General features: G+C 37.2%; 1 protein-coding gene across 4 annotated transcripts in view; it reads left to right on the top strand.

Moving 5' to 3' along the window:
* Positions 1 to 13,001, top strand: part of LOC127850051 (dual serine/threonine and tyrosine protein kinase-like) — a 156,061-nt gene extending 143,060 nt beyond the window's left edge. For all 4 annotated transcript variants that reach the window (XM_052382784.1, XM_052382785.1, XM_052382783.1 and 1 more), the window contains 9 exons: positions 1,192 to 1,422; positions 4,318 to 4,433; positions 5,008 to 5,149; positions 6,437 to 6,794; positions 7,146 to 7,809; positions 8,396 to 8,578; positions 9,099 to 9,234; positions 9,759 to 9,940; positions 10,506 to 13,001. In XM_052382784.1, the coding sequence (XP_052238744.1) occupies positions 1,192 to 1,422; positions 4,318 to 4,433; positions 5,008 to 5,149; positions 6,437 to 6,794; positions 7,146 to 7,809; positions 8,396 to 8,578; positions 9,099 to 9,234; positions 9,759 to 9,940; positions 10,506 to 10,728 (2,235 nt within the window). In that variant the 3' untranslated portion in view covers positions 10,729 to 13,001. The remainder of the gene's footprint in view (positions 1 to 1,191; positions 1,423 to 4,317; positions 4,434 to 5,007; positions 5,150 to 6,436; positions 6,795 to 7,145; positions 7,810 to 8,395; positions 8,579 to 9,098; positions 9,235 to 9,758; positions 9,941 to 10,505) is intronic.
* The last annotated feature ends 6,556 nt before the right edge of the window (positions 13,002 to 19,557 follow it).

The raw sequence follows: 19,557 nt of genomic DNA, 5'->3' as shown, positions 1-19,557 counted from the left end.
GCGCAGACCCAGATGAGACGCCACATGATGCGGCGTCTCATCTGGGTCTACGCTGTTTGCGAAGGCCTTTTTTTCTAGATGCTATGCATAAATGGGTTAATGCATGTGCTTCAAGTGTCGTCCCATATTAGCTTGTTAAGTCCACACAGGCTAATCAGGGATGACACTTTCCACCCACACTGGATGTTCGCTATGAAGATACTTCCTTTAAACGAAAAAAAATCATAAAAGCGGAAAGTGGCGTCCCTGATTAGCCCGTGCGGAATGCACGAACACCAGAGTGTTCATAGAGAGCGGCTCATACGTAATAATAACTAACCATCAACATATCATACACCTTAACATAAAATATGATCCAACTACTAAATGCGACACTTTCTGTAAAAATAATAAAATGTGTCCTCAAAAGACATGTTGTATACGTATTAAGTTACGACCATCTACACTCGTTTTCTTCAAAAACAAATACTATTGATAAATGAGCCTCGCTCTGGGAAAACTGGGCTTAATGTATGTGCGTTAAGCGTCGTCCTATATTAGCCTGTGTTGTCCCCACAACCATAATCCCTAATCCGTGACGACACTTTCCGATGTAACATTTCGTTAAAAGAAAGTCTGTTTTAAACGAAAATATAGACTAAGCGAAAAGTGTACTATCAAATTAGTATTTGCGACTCTAATGGTTGAAGACTTTTTTGAGGACAGTTTATTCTTGAAATTATTTATGTATTGCATAAAACCGATTCTTTACAAATAAATACACCTGAAGATGACACAAGTAAAACAAGGGGTATTTCTGATTATCAAATACACTTTACACGGCATGGGCAAGATTAGTTAATTAACAAGCACATGGCTTTTATTTATTAATGTTTGTGTGTATAAAAATGATACAAATATACAAAGTATTATGAGCATTGTTATGAGAAAACTGGAATAAAGTCATGTGATTAAAGTGTTCTCACAGATTAGCCTGCAGTTTGCACAGGCTAATCAGGTACGACACTTTCCGCATTGAAATGATTTTTGTTTAGGAAATACATTTTGTACTTTCTTTCAACGAAAAAGACCATAACAGCGGGAAATGTCGTCCCTGATTAGCCTGTGCGGACTGCACAGGCTAATCTGGGAGGACACTTTACGCACGTGACTTGAGCCTCATATAATCAATACGTATCTTGTTGTTCGCAGCTGGTGACGATCTTCAATCGCCTGAAGCTGGAGGAGACTAAGGGCGGCTTGTTCAGTTTCGACCCCAGTTGTACCATGTTCGTGTGCAACAAGTGGGATATCGTGGAGGAGCGGGAGCGGAACCAGCCCGGTTCCGAGGCGCAGGTCTGGCAGGACACGGTGGACAAACTGAAGAAGCACCTACCGGGCTTCTCCTGGGACAGATATATGTACAAAATGAGCACCACTGAGGTACGATTAATTGAGCGTCGTTCTGAGAAAACTGGGCTAAATGCATGTGCGTAAAGTGTCGTCCCAGATTAGCCTGTGCAGTCCCCACATGCTAATCAGGGACGACACATTCCGCTTTTATGGTATTTTTAGTTTCAAGGAAGTCCCTCCTTACCGAAAATCAAGTTTCGGCGGAAAGTGTCGTCCCTAATTAGCTTGTGCGGAATGCACAGGCTTATATTGGATGACAGTTTACGCACATGCATTATGCCCATTTTTCTCAGGACACGACACAATTGCTCTTTCGTTCGCGTTTGTATTTGCATCTTATTGAAACACGCGGTTGCACCGGAGAGGGTTATAATTTACAAATGCACAACGCCTGGGTATGCAATATAGGTATGCCGATTTCGCTTTGTACAGAGTTATTTTTAAACAGTTGTTTGCATATTTGATTGCATCTCGCGAGTGTACAACAAGACGATTGCATACTTGTCATCGTTAAAGCAGCCATGCATGTTTGATTCTCGCTCTGGAAAAATTAGGCTTAATGCATGTGCGTAAATTGTCGTCCCAGATTAGACTGTGTATTCCGCACAGGCTTGTCCAGGACGACACTTTCCGCCTTAACTGGATTTTGTTCAGAAGAGACTTTATTTAAACGGAACATTTCATAAAAGCGGAAAGTGTCGTACCTGGTTAGCCTGTGCGGGCTAAAAGGCTTATTTGGGATGACACTTTACGCACTATCATAAATCACAGTTTTCCAACACCTGCTTGTACCGCACGTAAATTGCAATTCACACGTGTTTCATTACACACAAAGAACGTTATTTACTCTGTAATCAATCTTACCACATCGAATCATATATATCATTTTGCTTGTTACGACTTGCAAATAGATGTTGAGAATTGACCTTCCGCCCCATTAATTATACTTTAACTTGAATATGATCGTATTCAAGAATACGATATACATTCTACCGGCACAGTTTGCTGGGTCCTCGATGATATTTATGGGGTTAACTGAAATCGGAGATATTAGTTGACATACTTGATATCGTGCAAACAGAAGTATTGATACTTTTTATTGCATATTCAATTGAGTCGTGTTCTGAGAAAACTGGGCATAATGCATGTGCATGAAGTGTCGTCCCAGATTAGCCTGTGCAATCCGTGACACTTTCCGCCTAAATTAGATTTTTGCTAAAAAGAGACTTCTAAAAAAGAAAAAGAAAAATAACATAAAAGCGGAAAGTGTCGTCCCTGAATAGCCTGTGCGGATTGCACAGGCTAATCTGGGACGACACTTTACGCACATGCATTATGCCCAGTTTTCTCAGAACACGACTCAATGAAATGTTTAATAATGTTTACTGAAGGTAAATATTAATGATTGTTTCCTAATGTGACTGTATTTTAGAAAGATATTGTTCGTTTAAGATCTTTTTGACAGAATCGTATATCATTCCAATTTAATTAATATTTAAGATATTTAATTATAAGTAATGTTTTCACATCCTAAAAAAAAAATAGAAATTTACGAAAAATATTAGAGTTACGTTCTTAATTATATTGGATGAATGTACCAAATATGCACCACTGAGATATTGCTATAGTTTGTGTACCGGTGTACCCGGAAGGTTTAGATATTTACCCCCGGTATGTCCGTTTTTTATCGTGTGCCGATTTGTCGATCCGAATCTGGATTCTTCAAAAAATGGGAATACATGTACTTCTTCTTTTTTTTGTCCTTATACATGTAGTTTCGTTTGTTACAGACATTAGGGAAAACAAAAATATGGATGCGTCAACTAAATAATAATTAAGTAATGTTGATGAAACGCTGTATGAGGATAGACGGCCATATGCGGAATATGCACGTTATTTCACTGTTATCAGACCAAAATTGTGATTGCTCTAGTTACAGAAATATTCGGAAACTAAAATCTACATCTAGCCATACAAACAGGTTCTGAAGCTAGCTTCGTACAACTTATGAGTCGTGTTCTGAGAAAACTGGACATAATGCATGTGCGTAAAGTGTCGTCCCAGATTAGCCTGTGCAATCCGTACAGGTTAATCAGGGACGACACTTTCCGCTTTTATGATATTTTTAGTTTCAAGGAAGTCTCTCCTTACCGAAAGTCACTCTGGGATGACACAGTTTTCTCAGGACAAGGCTCTTATGGAGATCTGTTCTTACTCCGACATCATAAACCCGGTAGCGGACTGTTGTTTGTCTAACCCATTTATGCCTAGTGGACTTTCCCATCCTTCTAAATTGGATCAATTTATTTCCAAAATTAGGGATGTCTAGTACCTTTATTTCAATAGATTATATTTAGAATATTTCTTACAGAATTGAATATTTCTTACAGAAATTTCTTTAAGCAAACAGCACAGACCCTGATAAGACGCCGAATCATGCGGCGTCTCATCTGGGTCTACGCTGTTTGCCAATGCCATTTTTCTAGACGCAAGGCATAAATGGGCTAAGACAATCCTCTAGTAATTTACTGGACCGGTTGTTCCGCATATATCCTATAAACTTTCACAAGACAATCCGTTGGGTTCTGTGCTTAATAACTCTATCACAATACATGTATTTACGTTTTTGGTGAATATTTCCGATAAAATGCGGTGTACGATGTAGATAAAAGGTGCGTTTAATGTATATGTCTTTAATGTACACCGATGAAATCTCTGCAGCTGATGTCAAACAAAACGATGCTAATTTACGTTTTGTTCTTGTATCATAACACGTTATACAATATATGAAGTTGCTGATTCAACCGGTGTTTGTTCTTAAGAAGGTTTATGATATAATATTACGATTACCGCATAATTATTTGACATTTTTATTCTTTGTTAATTCTTATTCAGAAAATAAATTCACGTAAGTTGTTTATTCAGGCGAGCAGATACATCACTTCCGGTATCGGCTACACGGAACGGTATGCGGCGCTGATGGGAGGGCTGCAGAAGCTGATCTTATCGAGTCTCACGGGCAACGCGAACATACACTACAGGTTAATAATTTGAGCCGCGCTCGAGAAAAACTGGGCTGGATGCATGTGCACGTCACAGATTTGTATGTACAATCCGCACAGGCTTATCCGTGAAGACACTTTGCGCACATGCATTGAGCTCAGAGTCAGAAAGAGGCTCAATAAAGACGCGTTCTAAGAAAACGGGGCTTAATGCATGTGTCTGTCAGCACAGGCTAATCAGGGACGACACTTTCCGGTCTAATGGTATTTTTCGTTTAAAGGATGTCTCTTCTACACGAAAAGCCAGTTTCGGCGGAAAGTGTCGTCCCTGATTAGCCTGTGCGGACTGCACATGCTAATCTGGAACGATACTTTACGCACATACATTAAGCCCAGTTTTCTCAGAACGCGACTCAATAGATCTCCATTATCTAGCTGCATGCTCTGGCTGTTCAGTTTCTTTAAATTAAACATTGCTTACATTCCATTCTCCGCACTAATTGGCTAGAACAGTACTTATAACTCATGTATTTTTTCACAAAAAGTCATAACAAATATATGGAAAGAATAATTGTTTTTTAGGCTTCCTGTATCATTTTACCTCAATTTCCAGATGGATAGGCAACTTTCTCGAGCAAATACGGAAGTACGTGGCTGCACGCGTTAATCGTGCTCGCGCAACGGAAGTGGAAAAGAAACGCCTGTTCGAAGAGGTGAACACTCGTCTGGCGACGCTAAGAGAAGACGCGGGCCACGTACGTGTGTCTGCTTTAAACATATTGAACTCACCACTCTTGAGTTAATACCACTCATGTCTTTTACTATTAATATTAGACATAATTTATACTCACGGTTGTTTACAGAACTCTGCTAATAATGTTTCTAGATTTGCCTTTTTTCTGTGTTTAGTTTAAACCTATTTATTTTAGCTCAACGAAAGCTTAAGGCTTATTTGAAACACTCTTGAGTCCGTTTCTTGTTACTAGAACCAGTACTTGGTGTCCATGGGGAAGATGGAAAGAACTCTACGATAGTGGGGATCGAACCCATGAACTACCGGTCGCTAGACGGACACCATATCCACTACGCCATGGCGACGGTATTTCAGCATCGTTCATATGCATAAAGTGTCGTTGCGTATTAGCCTGTGCAGTCCGCAAGGCTAATCAAGGACTGAATTTTCTTCCTTTATGGAATTTTTCATTCACGGAAGTCTCTCCTTAGGGAAAATTAAGTTAAGGCGGAAAATGTAATACCCGATTGGCCTGTGCGCACTGCACACGCAAATTTGGGACTACACTCAACGCACATGCATTAAGACCTATTTTTACAGAACGAGGCTTAAATCACTAGCTGATGTTGACAATACTATCTGCGGAATACTGTTAGTGCCATCGAGGTTACACATTAAAATTCGGAGGGCGACAATGCGATTGTGCAATAGTACGATGGCGACAATGCGATAGTATATGGCGACAATGCGACAACGCGATAGTACGATTGCGACAATGCGATAGTCATATCTTACTGTCACCATCGAATAATCGCATTGTTGCCATCGTCCTATCGCATTGTCGCCATCGTACTATCGCGTTGTCGTACTGTCGTCATCGTATTATCGTATTGTCGCCACGTACTATATCGCACTGTCGCCATCGTATTGTAGCACTGTTGTCATCGTTTTATCGAATTATCGCATTGTCGCCATCGTACTATCGCACTGTCGTAATCGTATTATCGCACTGTCGCATTGTCGCCATCGTACTATCACATTGTTGCCATTGTATTGTCGCACTGTCGCCATCGTACTATCGCATTGTCGCCATCGCGTTGTCGCATTGTCGCCATCGTACTATCGCATTGTAGCCATCGTACTCTCGCGTTTCCGCCATCGTACTATCGCGTTGTCGCCATCGTACTATCGCACTATCGCATTGTCGCCCTCTGGCTTTTAATGTGTAACCACGATGGCCCTAACGGTATTCCGTAACTATCTCCTTATGATAATTCTGGATTTGCATTTTCCTGTATTTATTCAACAGGTGAAGAAGAGATTACGAGAATTTGCTCAGGTCAGATGTCGCAATCTTGCGAGTTCTCTCTTCGCGTATTTACACGACCCCGATGTACAAGCTCGGATTAAACTCTGGACAGATTTACAGGCGCCGGTTATCGAAGCGGACGATTTTGACGCGACGAAACTTAAAGGAGAGCGTATGATACAAGCCCGAATAATGGATGAAATCACGAAGTGGGAAGCTGGTAACCAAATAGTGAAGACAGTTCAGGACGAGCTTACACACGAATTTAAGCTTGAATGCAAGTTACTGACGGAAGAGTGTACTGATATTCAGAACCTCATAGAAGGCGATATAATAACTCCAGAGAGAAGATTGTCAGGTATGGTTGTGAATAAATATGTTTGTCACCCACCGATAATCTAACCCAAATGTGAATAATACCTCCACAACAGTTCTTTGTCTTGCTAAATAATTAGACTGGTTTGTAAGGTCGGCAATGTCATCTTAAAACTGCATTTCCGTTTATATTAAAAGTTAAAAATGATACTTACTTCTGGAAAAACCTTTCGTCGGATTGGTCATTTATAAAACCTTCAGACAAGTACAACCATAAAAATGTTGAATAAAAGTTAAATAAACTTTTACAAAGGTCACTAAGAAATAATGTATGCTTGTAATTCGTGAGCTACCAGCGACTGCTGTCTAATTTTGTCGTAATGGTCTTTTATAGATTTTGGGAAACAGATCATTGAAGTGAAAACCTCTGTATTTACCACAAGTGAAAAGGTGATTTTGATTGTGGCTGCTCCCCTATGGATCCCCGTGGTTACAGCCGCCTCGTTGTTGTTCCTGCCAGTGGGGGTTGGGATGCTTATAAAACAGACCGTTCAGGCAAAACAGCAACGAACGGAATATATGAAAGATAAAGCGAAGTACATGACAATATGGACAGAACAAGTGATCGAAGATTTCTTTAAAGAGTCGGTCATCGACAAATTTATCTCAGAAACGTACATGTCCTTGTTTGAGAGTAAAATAAAGGACCTTTGCGAAGAAACTATTCCGGCACAGATAAAGGCAGACATTCAACAAGTGGAGCAAATACAGAGAGACCGGCGGTCCTCCAAGACAATTACCCGAGAGTTTAAGCCTATTCAACTCACGCTGCAGGACATAATTGGACAACTCAAACTATACGGATTAAAATTCGTCACGAAAGACTTGATCGATGTAGCGCAGATTCGGCGAATCCGTGAAATCGGAAAGGGCAGCTTTTCTACAGTGTACTCGGCGCTGTATCCGGCCACCGGAAATGGCAGAGAAGTTGCTCTGAAGATCCTAACGCTGCGTACTGCAGACTTATATTCGCAGTTGACAGAATTGGAGTGTCTAAGGTAAGCTTTACTGGCGGTGGTAAGCGCCTTTTTATTGGAAACATCTAAACCCATTTATGCCTAGCGTCTACAAAAAAGCCTTGGCAAACAGCGTAGACCCAGATGAGACGCCGCATGATGTGGCGTCTCATCAGGGTCTGCGCTGTTTGCTTAAAATAATTTCTGTATGAAATATTCTAAATATAGGTATAAATATACTAGACATCCCTAATTTTGGAAATATATTGATCCAGTTTAGAAGGATGGGAGAGTCCACTAGGCATAAATGGATTAGAGAAGAATCAGATTACACATGTGCTTATCTTGTCCAAACTAGCGATCTACTCTAGCAATCGCTAAGTCATTACAAAATAGTTTTTTTGTAACTTATGCTATCCATTTTCATAGCTTTGTGCAGTCTTCAATTTTCATTTTCCGGTTTCATGTATTTCAAGAAACTAACATTCAATAATATCGCTTTCTTTTGACACGTTATCATTGCCTTAAATGAAATATATGTTTGACTCGACTACTAATACAGTATGTATATATTTTTTAAATTATTATCATCATGGGTTACAATCCATACAAGCTTAGCGCATTGCAGGAAACTCAAACAGCATGAACACATCGTAGAGTTCATCGGTGTTTGCTACTCTGATAAAATGCCGGCGATCACTGAAGGGGGCAGTCTGGAGACCATGAGTCAACACAGACTCATGTTCATGTTTGAAATATGTGACCAGTCATTAGAAGACTTCATCTTCAAAACGCAACATCTACAATGCGGGTTTGTATTATGCAGGATTGTCTGACACTTGTGCTTGCAGATGTTTTCTTCTCTGAAACGCGTCTTCATTTGCGATCAATTGCAACATATTTCAGAAATGTACGCAAAATATCAGTTTACAATCAAAATATTTTATGTGAGAAAATTTGACCAAATCTAGTATGAGAACGAATTGCTATACCTTTAGTTAATTTTCATACGTAATAAGGAAAACAAAACAAATTGCGTCTTCTGGAAACAATTAAAATATACCTCAAACAATATGTGACATTGCATGTGATAAATACTAAGATTGCGTTGTGTGTTAGGACCTGTTCATAACTTAAGGTCAAAAACTAATAAATGCAAAAATTAATGCCTGTTTGATTGTTAGCTGTTAATCATTCGCCGTACGGGTATGTATCAATAATGTAATAAAAATGCAAATAAATGTGCTTGTATCGAAATTGTATTCAATAACAATTCCATGCTCAAATAAATTCTGTGTGTGACATAGATATAGTTATTTCATGACTATTAGGCACTACGACTCAAAGGATCGACCGACCGAAGCCGTGGATTTCTATGTGAAAGCAGGGGTTGGCATAGCCAGGGGACTGGCTCACATTCACGCCAGCAACTTTGCTCACAGGGATCTTAAACTAGCCAATGTCCTGGTAATGCCGAGATACCGTTAAAAAGATTTTAATAGTTTCTTTTTATATGTATACGTCTCTCGAAATCCAATATTCATTTAGGCCATTTTATAATCTATTTGTTAATGTAAAAATATCGGATTTTTATGTATTGCTCTTATACTTTTACATTTTAAAAATGAAATAAGTAACAGTTTTAAACGTGTCAATACTTTGAACTAATCCAATCTTTAGTCAATTAGGTATTGTTAAATGGTAGACACTATTTCCCACAATAATTCGAAGCTCTGAGAAAACGAGATTCAATGCATGTGCGTAATAAGCCGTTCCAGATTAGCCTGTGGAGTGCGCACATGCTTATATGGGACGACACTCTCCGCTGGTATGGGACGACACTCTCCGCTGGTATGGTACTTTTCGTGTAAAGGAAGCATCTACTTTGCAAAAATCCAGTCTAAGCGAACAGTGTCGTCCCTGATTAGCCTTTGCGGACTGCACAGGCTGATCCGGGAGGACAATTTACGCACATGCTCATATGTATGCAGATGAGCAAAGGGGTGGTCAAGGTGTGCGACTTCGGCTTTGCCAAACACGAGGCGGACTTATCTGGCACATACACAGGTACCCGTACACACATGTCACCAGAAATACTCTCCGGCAAGCCGTATACGAAGAAGACAGACATGTACAGCCTCGCTATAGTTCTCTGGGAACTTTGGTATGGAAGGTTAGTGTTATTTAAAACAACAGTGATTGTGATACCAATATATGTTAAAAACACATAAAATGGGCAATTTAAATTTTTGTTGCAATGGTACTATACTTTTTACGTGCATATGCAATATACTTAGGCAAAACAATTTTGACAATGTAGGATGCATTTTTTTCTTATTTAAAAATTAATTGTTATAATTCTCTTTTTTTGTAATTATTTTGGGTCATATATGGCTCGAATAGACGGGTTTTAACGTTCAAAGATTTGTATAGACTGTCCAAGGAGTTGTCTCCAGATTGTGCATGCGTGATTGTTTCTGTTTTGTTCTTTGTCGAATTCTAAAGCAATGTATCATTTGTCATTGATAAAGTTCCTTGTTTTGATATGATTTTTCTCCTGCCGGTGCGACATGATTAACACTATGCTTACATTTCTTAACATTCAAAGTATTTGATTTCAAACCATGAACAAAATTATGTTTTATTTGTAATGCTCTATTTACTATTTGTTTACCCAACCGTAAATTATGCATATGCGTTTGGTAACTAATTCTTACTCGATTTTTTTCCTTGAACAGGCACGCGTATTCAGAAGACACTTACGATACTTTTGACGTCGGGACCCTGCTAGATGCCATAAAGGAAGGGACCCGCCCAAATTGCAGAGAAAGATACGCCATACCATCTAACCTTGTTCAGTTGATCGAGAGATGTTGGGATGGCAATCCAGACGTACGACCCACCGCAGAGGAAGTGACAACAGATTTACAGATTGTGTTTAAAACCAGACACTCTACATGAATAATGTTACAAGATGGTTCATTAGAGAACATGGATTGAGCAATGCAACAACTGATAATCTATTGAAGTGTGTCTTCATCGATATATTTTGCTCAGAATCACTGAAAGTAATCTTTGAAGGATCCCGTACTACATGTGGCACAGAACGTCTGCGTATGACACGTATACAATCATGCGTACAATCATGACAATTTATATACACAAGACAAAATAAAGAACAACTGTACACTGCTTTGAACCGTTGTATTCGAAGTAACTTGTACTTCAACGCGAACACCTATTCCAGTATGTGCATTAGCAACTCGGACGAACAAACAGGACGCATTTTATTATATAAATTGGACCGTGCTCTGAGAAAAAGGGGTTAAAGGCATGTGCGTAAAGTGTCGTCCTAGGTTACGTCACTTTCCGCTTTCATGATTTTTGTTCGTTTAAAGAAAGTCTCTTCATAGCAGAAATCCAGTTTAGGTGGAAATTTTGGTCCATGATTAGCCTGTGCGGATTACACAGGCTAATCTGGGACAACACTTTACGCACATGCATTAAACCCCATTTTCACAGAGCACATTATTATTGTTAATGGAGCAATTACTCTTTGGTCTACTGAGTGTGCAGGCACAACAGGTTTGTGGTTGATTCATGAACAGAGGTTTAGTAAAAAATGTGATTGTATATCGCGTAAATAAATGCATTATTCGAAATGTTAACTCCACAATATAATACATAATGCACTTGGAGACTTTTCTAACGCAACACTTTTCAAACTTTAATATCTCATTTATGAGTAAAGATTTTGATTTAAATTTTTACATGTGATCTAAGACCACATTCTGAGCAAGCACGTGAGTTAGGATGCCTGCAATTTACCAAAGTGCGCTGTTGCGCTTTTGAATATTCATATGATCCATACATTTTTAAATTAATTTTATGTTTTCCTGGTGCAAGAACTCACCTAAAATGATATATATATATATAAATTTAGAATACTATGGCGTTTCACCATTTCCACGTGCACACAGATGAAGCCATACATATCCCACCTGTTAAATCGCTCGTTCGTCACGGATGAATAATTTTATCATGAGCTTGCTTCGATTAAAGTCACATGATCACATGTACACTTTTAAATCAAAATTTTAACTCACAACTGAGATATTCAAGTTTGAAAAGTGTTGCGTTAGAAAGGTCTTGAAGTTTAATGCGAGTAAGACAAATTTCTTCTTTATTATTTACAAACAAGAATGCAACCATGTAATGGCAATATAGTTGTTTTGTTACATTATTTTATTGTCTTACAAACGCATGTAAGTGTTCGTTATAACGGTGTATTGGTTAGTCTGTTATTATACAAGTTACGAATTTGTATGATATACGTTATGATTTACAGTTAATACTATTACATTAGTGAACAATAAACACATCCCAGCTTCAAAACTACCTTATTTGCATCTAAGCCTTGCATGTTTATATATATAAATTTTATGGTGGCATTTCTAAGTTAAAATTAAATGGGTTTTTTAGTGCATTTTTACGACATGCATATATAAACATTGAACATTGCATTAAATAAGTACATAGGTTGGTTAATATTGGAAGACTTGTGAGAGAACTTATGAAGTATGTCTGAGAAGAATGTTTGTCAAAAACATAAAAACATTTTTTTTATAATTGAAACAACTTTTGCCAATTCTAATTTCACCTGATCTTGATGTTGCTTCTTGTTGAGATGATTCTTCATTATATGAGGTCACATAAAGGTCGTATGCAATTATATATCGAGCTTTGGAATATTTAAATAGTGTGTGCGTGCTTAATGGTTTTAAAAACAGGGGGGGGGGACTTTGTGATATTGCCTATATGTCTTGTTTTAATTTCCTAAATATAATTTGACTAATGTATTTCAGAAATTAATCGTCCAACATTAAATAAATGTTCAGCGCTAAAGATCAAATGTATGCCATTACATGCTTACGCCTTTCATAATGCCGTAAATTCACGAGCAGGACTCGGTGTTATTTCGGCCATCTTGTTTTTAAGTTTTCCATTGTATGTTTTGGAACTTTTGTCCTTGTTTTAGTATATTTTCAAAACCATTCGTGTAACAGCATTCATATGGTGTCCAATCATAATTTAGTCAGACTTTGATTGCCGCTTTACGAACGTTAAATACCCTTCAAACAATGATTTGCACATTGTGATTAGTCATAACTATCCTATATGTAGTCGTTGTGCTTCTGTAAATCATGTCATGTTCAAATAAAATATGCAAATAACACCCACAGTTGTATTGAGATATCATACATTGTATTGATTCAGAATTAGGATAATATTGTGGATATATTTTTCGCTCGAATATGTACGAATTACAGTTGTAATTATAAAAGGCCACGTGTTGAATATACACATCATAGACAATCAATGTAAACTTGCTTCTCATTTTTCATTTCTTCAGCAAATGAATGTAGAATGTTAAACTATAAAACGTTGTGTTTTGTTTCATCTTCTCAACACAGCACAGGCCCGTAGCCAGGTTTTGAAAAGGAGGGTGCGAATATTTGCCATCGACAATTGTTATTAAGCAACGAAGTGGCGAAGGGGGTATGTGCGGGAGGGGATGTTCCTCCTGCAATCTGGGGCTTTGGAGGTCCTCCCCCTAGAATATTTTGAAAATGAAACGTAAACTCCTGCATTTTGGTCACTTTTTAATTGTATTTAAAGGCTGAAGTTATAGAGCATTTGTTTATGAAATTCACTTTCATTGACCATACTCAGTGACTGATCGACATGAATATAATATAACATACATGTATTTTTCCACCACGTTTTTCAATAACTAATCAAATTTAAAGAATGTAAAATCAAAAATAAGAACGGTATAAAAGATCATTATTTATTGGAATCTTGGAATCTTGATTAATTGGTGTGTTTTACCATTCCAACATTCTACAATTCATAAATCGAGCAAATTAAATGGAAATATTTGACTATTTTTCAAAACAATTGTTTGTCTGCTACTATGGATAGTACCAGAGGCCTAGCATTGCTCTAAACGTGCTAATAGTGTATTGTACAACAAACACTGATTAACAAAACTGGCTCTTCTCTAATGTGCACCAGTACTAAAAAGAAATCAAAATGGTAGAACTGGTTACTTTATTTATTTATTTAACTATTTTTTACAAATAAGTTATCTTTCTCGAAACGAATTTCAGAAACATAGAACACTTAAGGTTTCATTAAGACCCTGTAACCACAAATTACTGGCCCTATGGTCTCAAAGTCCTTAAAAATGTATACCAGGACGTTGAAGAAAAAAGATGTACTTATTTGCCCATTATATGCTCAAGATCCATCACAGTTGATGAAAATTAAACGTTAACTTTCACCTGATCATATGTTATAACGTTTTAAAATTCATTATAACAACTGTTTACATACCTAGTGTCAAGTTTGACATAATTAAAACATTGTGGTAAGGTTCAAATTCAAAACCAAAACAAGCAGAATGCCTACAAGTATTACATTTATTGACGTGTTTGCGCTTTTCTACGTTTGCTTTAGTTTTCTGCCGTTGTAAACAGTATTTCAGTCATTTAACGGCAGTCGGTTAACATACTCACACTTCTCCCGGGCCAGCTGGCTTACGAGTACCAAGTGCGTCTTCTAAGAACCAGTAACTGACAACTTCCTGACTTGAATCAGAGGTAGAGGGAGATGGCCATAGAAGGGATTTCCTGACCAATCACAACACAAGTGTAGTGCCCACGGCGGGATTGAAACCGCGAACCTCGGGTTTGTAGTCCAGCGCTCCCTCAACTGATCTAGTCGGTCCAATGTTGACGCATTTAAACGTAAAACGCATACAAACGTCGACGATAACAAACCCGTGTGTCTGATGCCGTGATCAGGAGAAGCATTTAGTTCAAATAATAAGCAAACTTGATATTCGTTTGTAAGTGCATGAATAGTTTAGAGTAGCTAAGATAAATTGAAGATTCGATTTGTATTGTTACAAAAATAAAACTCTTTAAATCCGGTGAGCTGAATGTTATAGAGATAAATTTTCATATGCATGAATTATTGGCCATCTTGCTTATTGTCATGTTTGACTAAGCTACTATTTATTTTAAGCAAAACAAATCATGGTGTGTACATAATTTTACAACATTATTTTAACGCTTAAATACGAAGACTCACTGGGTTCCTGGAAAAAATAAATAACCGCTTTTGCGTCTAATAAAGTTGGGTGCGAACCGACCCAACGCACCCCCTCCCCCTGGCTACGGGTATGTAGCATATGTTTACCAAATAGAAAAGGATAAAGTCCAAAGTATTTCTCCACAACTTATAGGAACTGTGATATTGCGGTGGCACAAGAGTTTAAATCTATAGTAATATAATAGTACAAAAACCTGTAACATCTATAATTAATTCTACCTTCCATGATGTATCACTGAAGCATTGCCAGCAAACATAAACTTTCTTCCATTTAAATTTCATTGATATATCTTCACTCGCGGATAACAGGTTTATACAATTAATACTTCAGTATAGTATCGGGACAATCAGCCCCCGTCATTCCCGAATCTCCCGCAACCAAAACAAGCAGAATGCCTACAAGTATTACATTTATTGACGTGTTTGCGCTTTTCTACGTTTGCTTTAGTTTTCTGCCGTTGTAAACAGTATTTCAGTCATTTAACGGCAGTCGGTTAACATACTCACACTTCTCCCGGGCCAGCTGGCTTACGAGTACCTAGTGCGTCTTCTAAGAACCAGTAACTGACAACTTCCTGACTTGAATCAGAGGTAGAGGGAGACGGCCATAGAAGGGATTTCCTGACCAATCACAACACAAGTGTAGTGCCCACGGCGGGATTAAAACCGCGAACCTCGGGTTTGTAGTCCAGCGCTCCCTCAACTGATCTAGTCGGTCCAATGTTGACGCATTTAAACGTAAAACGCATACAAACGTCGACGATAACAAACCCGTGTGTCTGATGCCGTGATCAGGAGAAGCATTTAGTTCAAATAATAAGCAACTTGATATTCGTTTGTAAGTGCATGAATAGTTTAGAGTAGCTAAGATAAATTGAAGATTCGATTTGTATTGTTACAAAAATAAAACTCTTTAAATCCGGTGAGCTGAATGTTATAGAGATAAATTTTCATATGCATGAATTATTGGCCATCTTGCTTATTGTCATGTTTGACTAAGCTACTATTTATTTTAAGCAAAACAAATCATGGTGTGTACATAACATGTTTACTCTGAATCTCCAGTTTTATCGATCTGTTGAATAAGGACTTGGTACGGTTTCGAAAAACATTGACGAAAATGAGTGACGAATTTTCTGAACAGAACAGAACAGAAATATAGTTTATAATTGCATCAGATTAAAATTCACAATGGCTACAGTAAAGAATTAGCCTTAGACTATTAACTCGTTTTTGCGTTCGGTCTTCCGCTGTGTTTGTAGCCAAATTTATTTAAACAAATAAGTTAAAATGCACATTTGTTATACCTTTATATTATCTTTAATGGCTGAATGTTTTAGTGGAACTAAAACTTTTATGTCAGTTTTGGAAACGTTTAATTCATATCTCGTTAAGCAGATGTACTTAACATAGAAAAGCTATGAAGACAAACTCCGAATAGCAATGCTTAAAGATCACTGGGCGACAAATCCAAGGATTAGGTTAAGGAGATATGCTTTAAATTGAAAGTACCCAGTATAAAATATTGGTTGTGCAATATATTGTATTTTTTTAAAGAGGCCTTTTCACAGATTTTGGCATTTTTTTAAATTTGTCATTAAATGCTTTATATTGATAAATGTAAAGATTGGATCTAACATTCTCCAGTAAAAAATCAAGAATACAATTTAAAAAAGAAAGAATAAAAGGTAACCCTCAGCAGGGCTCGAACCACTGACCCATGGATTCCTGGAGTAAAACGTCTCCCATTTAGACCTCTCGGCCATCCTTCCAGATACAATGTTGGGCGCATTTTATACTTTATATAATAAATCCTCGTAGTTTCACAAAATATAGCGACAACAACAGAACTCTCCAAATTATTAATTCGTTTCGCGTTGCAACGCTTTATAATTTTAAGGTTTTTAAATCGTAAAAAGATGCATATAATGGCTATTTTATGGCATGGTCAATGTTCAATTACACTGTTTCCTCACAAATATCATAATTAAAACGAAAATTTGCTAATCTGAAACAACGTTTTTCAATTTTGTCAATTACCCAAACGTGAAAAGGCCCCTTTAACACCCGAACGGAAGCATTGCATTTGTCGGACCGTCTCTATGTACACCCGGACGTCCCGACGCTTGTGCTGTTGACCGTTTGTCATACTAGAATCTATACAGGGATTTCAATAAACACATATTCCTGCATTTTGAGGGAAGCAAAGTGAAATTGATTAGTTTTATTTACAGAAGTAAATAATCTTCCCCGGGCTAATTTAACCCAATAAAATCCTTGCCAAAGGATCATCCTTGTGTATCTTATAAACCTCCTTGATCAATTTCATTCTCTAAATGGGAAAAGCACAATAACATATCTAGTTTCATATTCCTCTTCAGTATACTACTGACACACAGTTGGTTTTTAGTCCTGGCCATACGCTGTTATACGTTGTAATGATGTGTATTTTGAAATTGTTTTAGTATGCGATCCATTTATACAATTCTCGGTGATTAATTAAACGTGATATTTTATTTTTATCAATAAAAAATCAATGATATCACAAATAGTTTGTTATCAATTCAGTTATTATACACATTTTGCAGTTCATTTTACTAACTTCAGCATAAATTATAGTTATGATATAATATGAATTTCCCACCAAATGTAAATTGTTTAGCATAAATAATGTTGATGAAATACAATATATTTAAATACCAGAATGTTATCACTGGTTCATATTTACTGCACTATGACATATTTGGGGATGGCTTGAGGCAAACCCTGGAACTTGACACATGATGTCCCATAAAGCCCAAGGTAATCCGGTGATGGCTGAATCCGACTCACACGAAATTGCCTATCCCAGTGAATTCATTCACGTCCAATGGTCCCTATCAAATATCCACATGCTTTGTTTATATTCGGATGATATTTTATAATACATAGAATAGGGTTATAACGATTTTAATTGAAATTATGAACAAATGACCAACATAATATATTTTCTCATAACTGCCATATAGACTTGTTCATTTGTCGTGTTACGCAATTACAATTGAAATCTTTTAATTTGCTTTCATTGTATGTTATTGAGTGAAAGCTTTCATGCAAAGTAGCCAGTTTTGAAATATAATGAATTATAAGTACAGTAATCTTATTCATTTAGCAATTTTGCAATTTTGAAATTACTTTTACATCACATAAAATAATATTCAACAATTGTTTTATATTGTAGTCTCGAAATGTAGTGTGCTCAATGGCTATTTATCTGCTAGGCGAATCTCGCTCAAATTTCACAGTTGAATGACGTTAATGAAGATGAACCTAAAGAAAGGCATTGGGCTGCGAAGAGGTTTGGAACAATGAAGGCATTTAGTCTTCTTTCCAGTATTAAAAATACAGTCCCAAATTTTTTTTTTCGCTACTCTTTAACCACTGGGTAAATCTTGCTCAAACTTTTACAGTTGGATGGACTAAACGTGTTAACATGTTTTATAAAGTAATTTTTACTGTGACTAATTTTAGCTCAAATATTGCCCTTTATTTTTTTTCTCCAATGACGAATATATAATGGTGTTGTGTTTGTCCAAACATGTGTTGTTGGGGCATAAGTGTATGCGACATTCGATTTCTTTTATCTTTTCCTTGTTATTTACTGAAGCTCATTATTTCCGAAGTTTAAATCTATCAATTTAAGACATGTAATGTTAATACTCAAACAATTGCTAAAATCGCTGAACAAGTTCCTTAAATTTAAATGAATAATCGACCTCATATTGGAATTCATTCATAAATATTCTAACAACATATGCATGAGGACATTTAATGAATAAAACAACACATCAACACAATCAATGTACTTCTGTGAATATATGTTTCCTTACCATATACATGTTTTATCTATAATTGTATTACTTTTTTTAAATACAGTTTGACCTAAAATGATTGTTTATACAAACGTAGTTGAAATGTGTTATGGACTATATCGGCCTGAAAATGCAGTTAAGAAACGAGTACAAAATTTTGAAAATAACAAGACATATAAAAGCATATTTTAATTCAATACAATATTCAAAATATCCATTGTTTTCTATGTCTGCTTGCTCTTGAGTTTGTGCCAAGTCTTGCGTCCTCGAGCATCGGCTTGCCTTGATGTTTGCGATCAAACTGTATCCCATTGATGCAGTAGTTTCATGCTACATTACGATTAAAACCCGGCACTTTAAGCATATAATACGATATCAAAGTCTGCGAAAGCGACCCAAAGTACTGAACTATTCAAGATAAACAAGAGAGATAGAGAGAGGAGATAGAGAAAGAGCAGTAGAGAGTATAATAGAGATCTAGAGAGAGATAGAGAGAGAGAGAGAGAGAGAGAGTAAGATAGATAGAGAAGGAGAGAGATAGATAGAGAGAGAGAAGAGAGAAGAGAGATAGATAGAAGAAGAGAGTAGAGGAGCATAGTGAGAGAGAGAGAGAGAGAGCTAGATACGCTGATCGGGAGAGATCTCTCTAACGCGAGAGAGAGAGAGAGACATACGTGAAACGAGAGAGAGAGAAGAGAGACGATAAGAGAGGAGTAGATACATCAAGCATTCTCCTAGATCGAGATGAGCAGATATCGAG

This window comes from Dreissena polymorpha, chromosome 11, assembly GCF_020536995.1.
Source record: "Dreissena polymorpha isolate Duluth1 chromosome 11, UMN_Dpol_1.0, whole genome shotgun sequence".
Classification (NCBI taxonomy): Eukaryota; Metazoa; Mollusca; class Bivalvia; order Myida; family Dreissenidae; genus Dreissena; species Dreissena polymorpha.
Note: the sequence above shows the minus strand (reverse complement) of the source record. Positions and strands in the feature narration are given on the sequence as shown.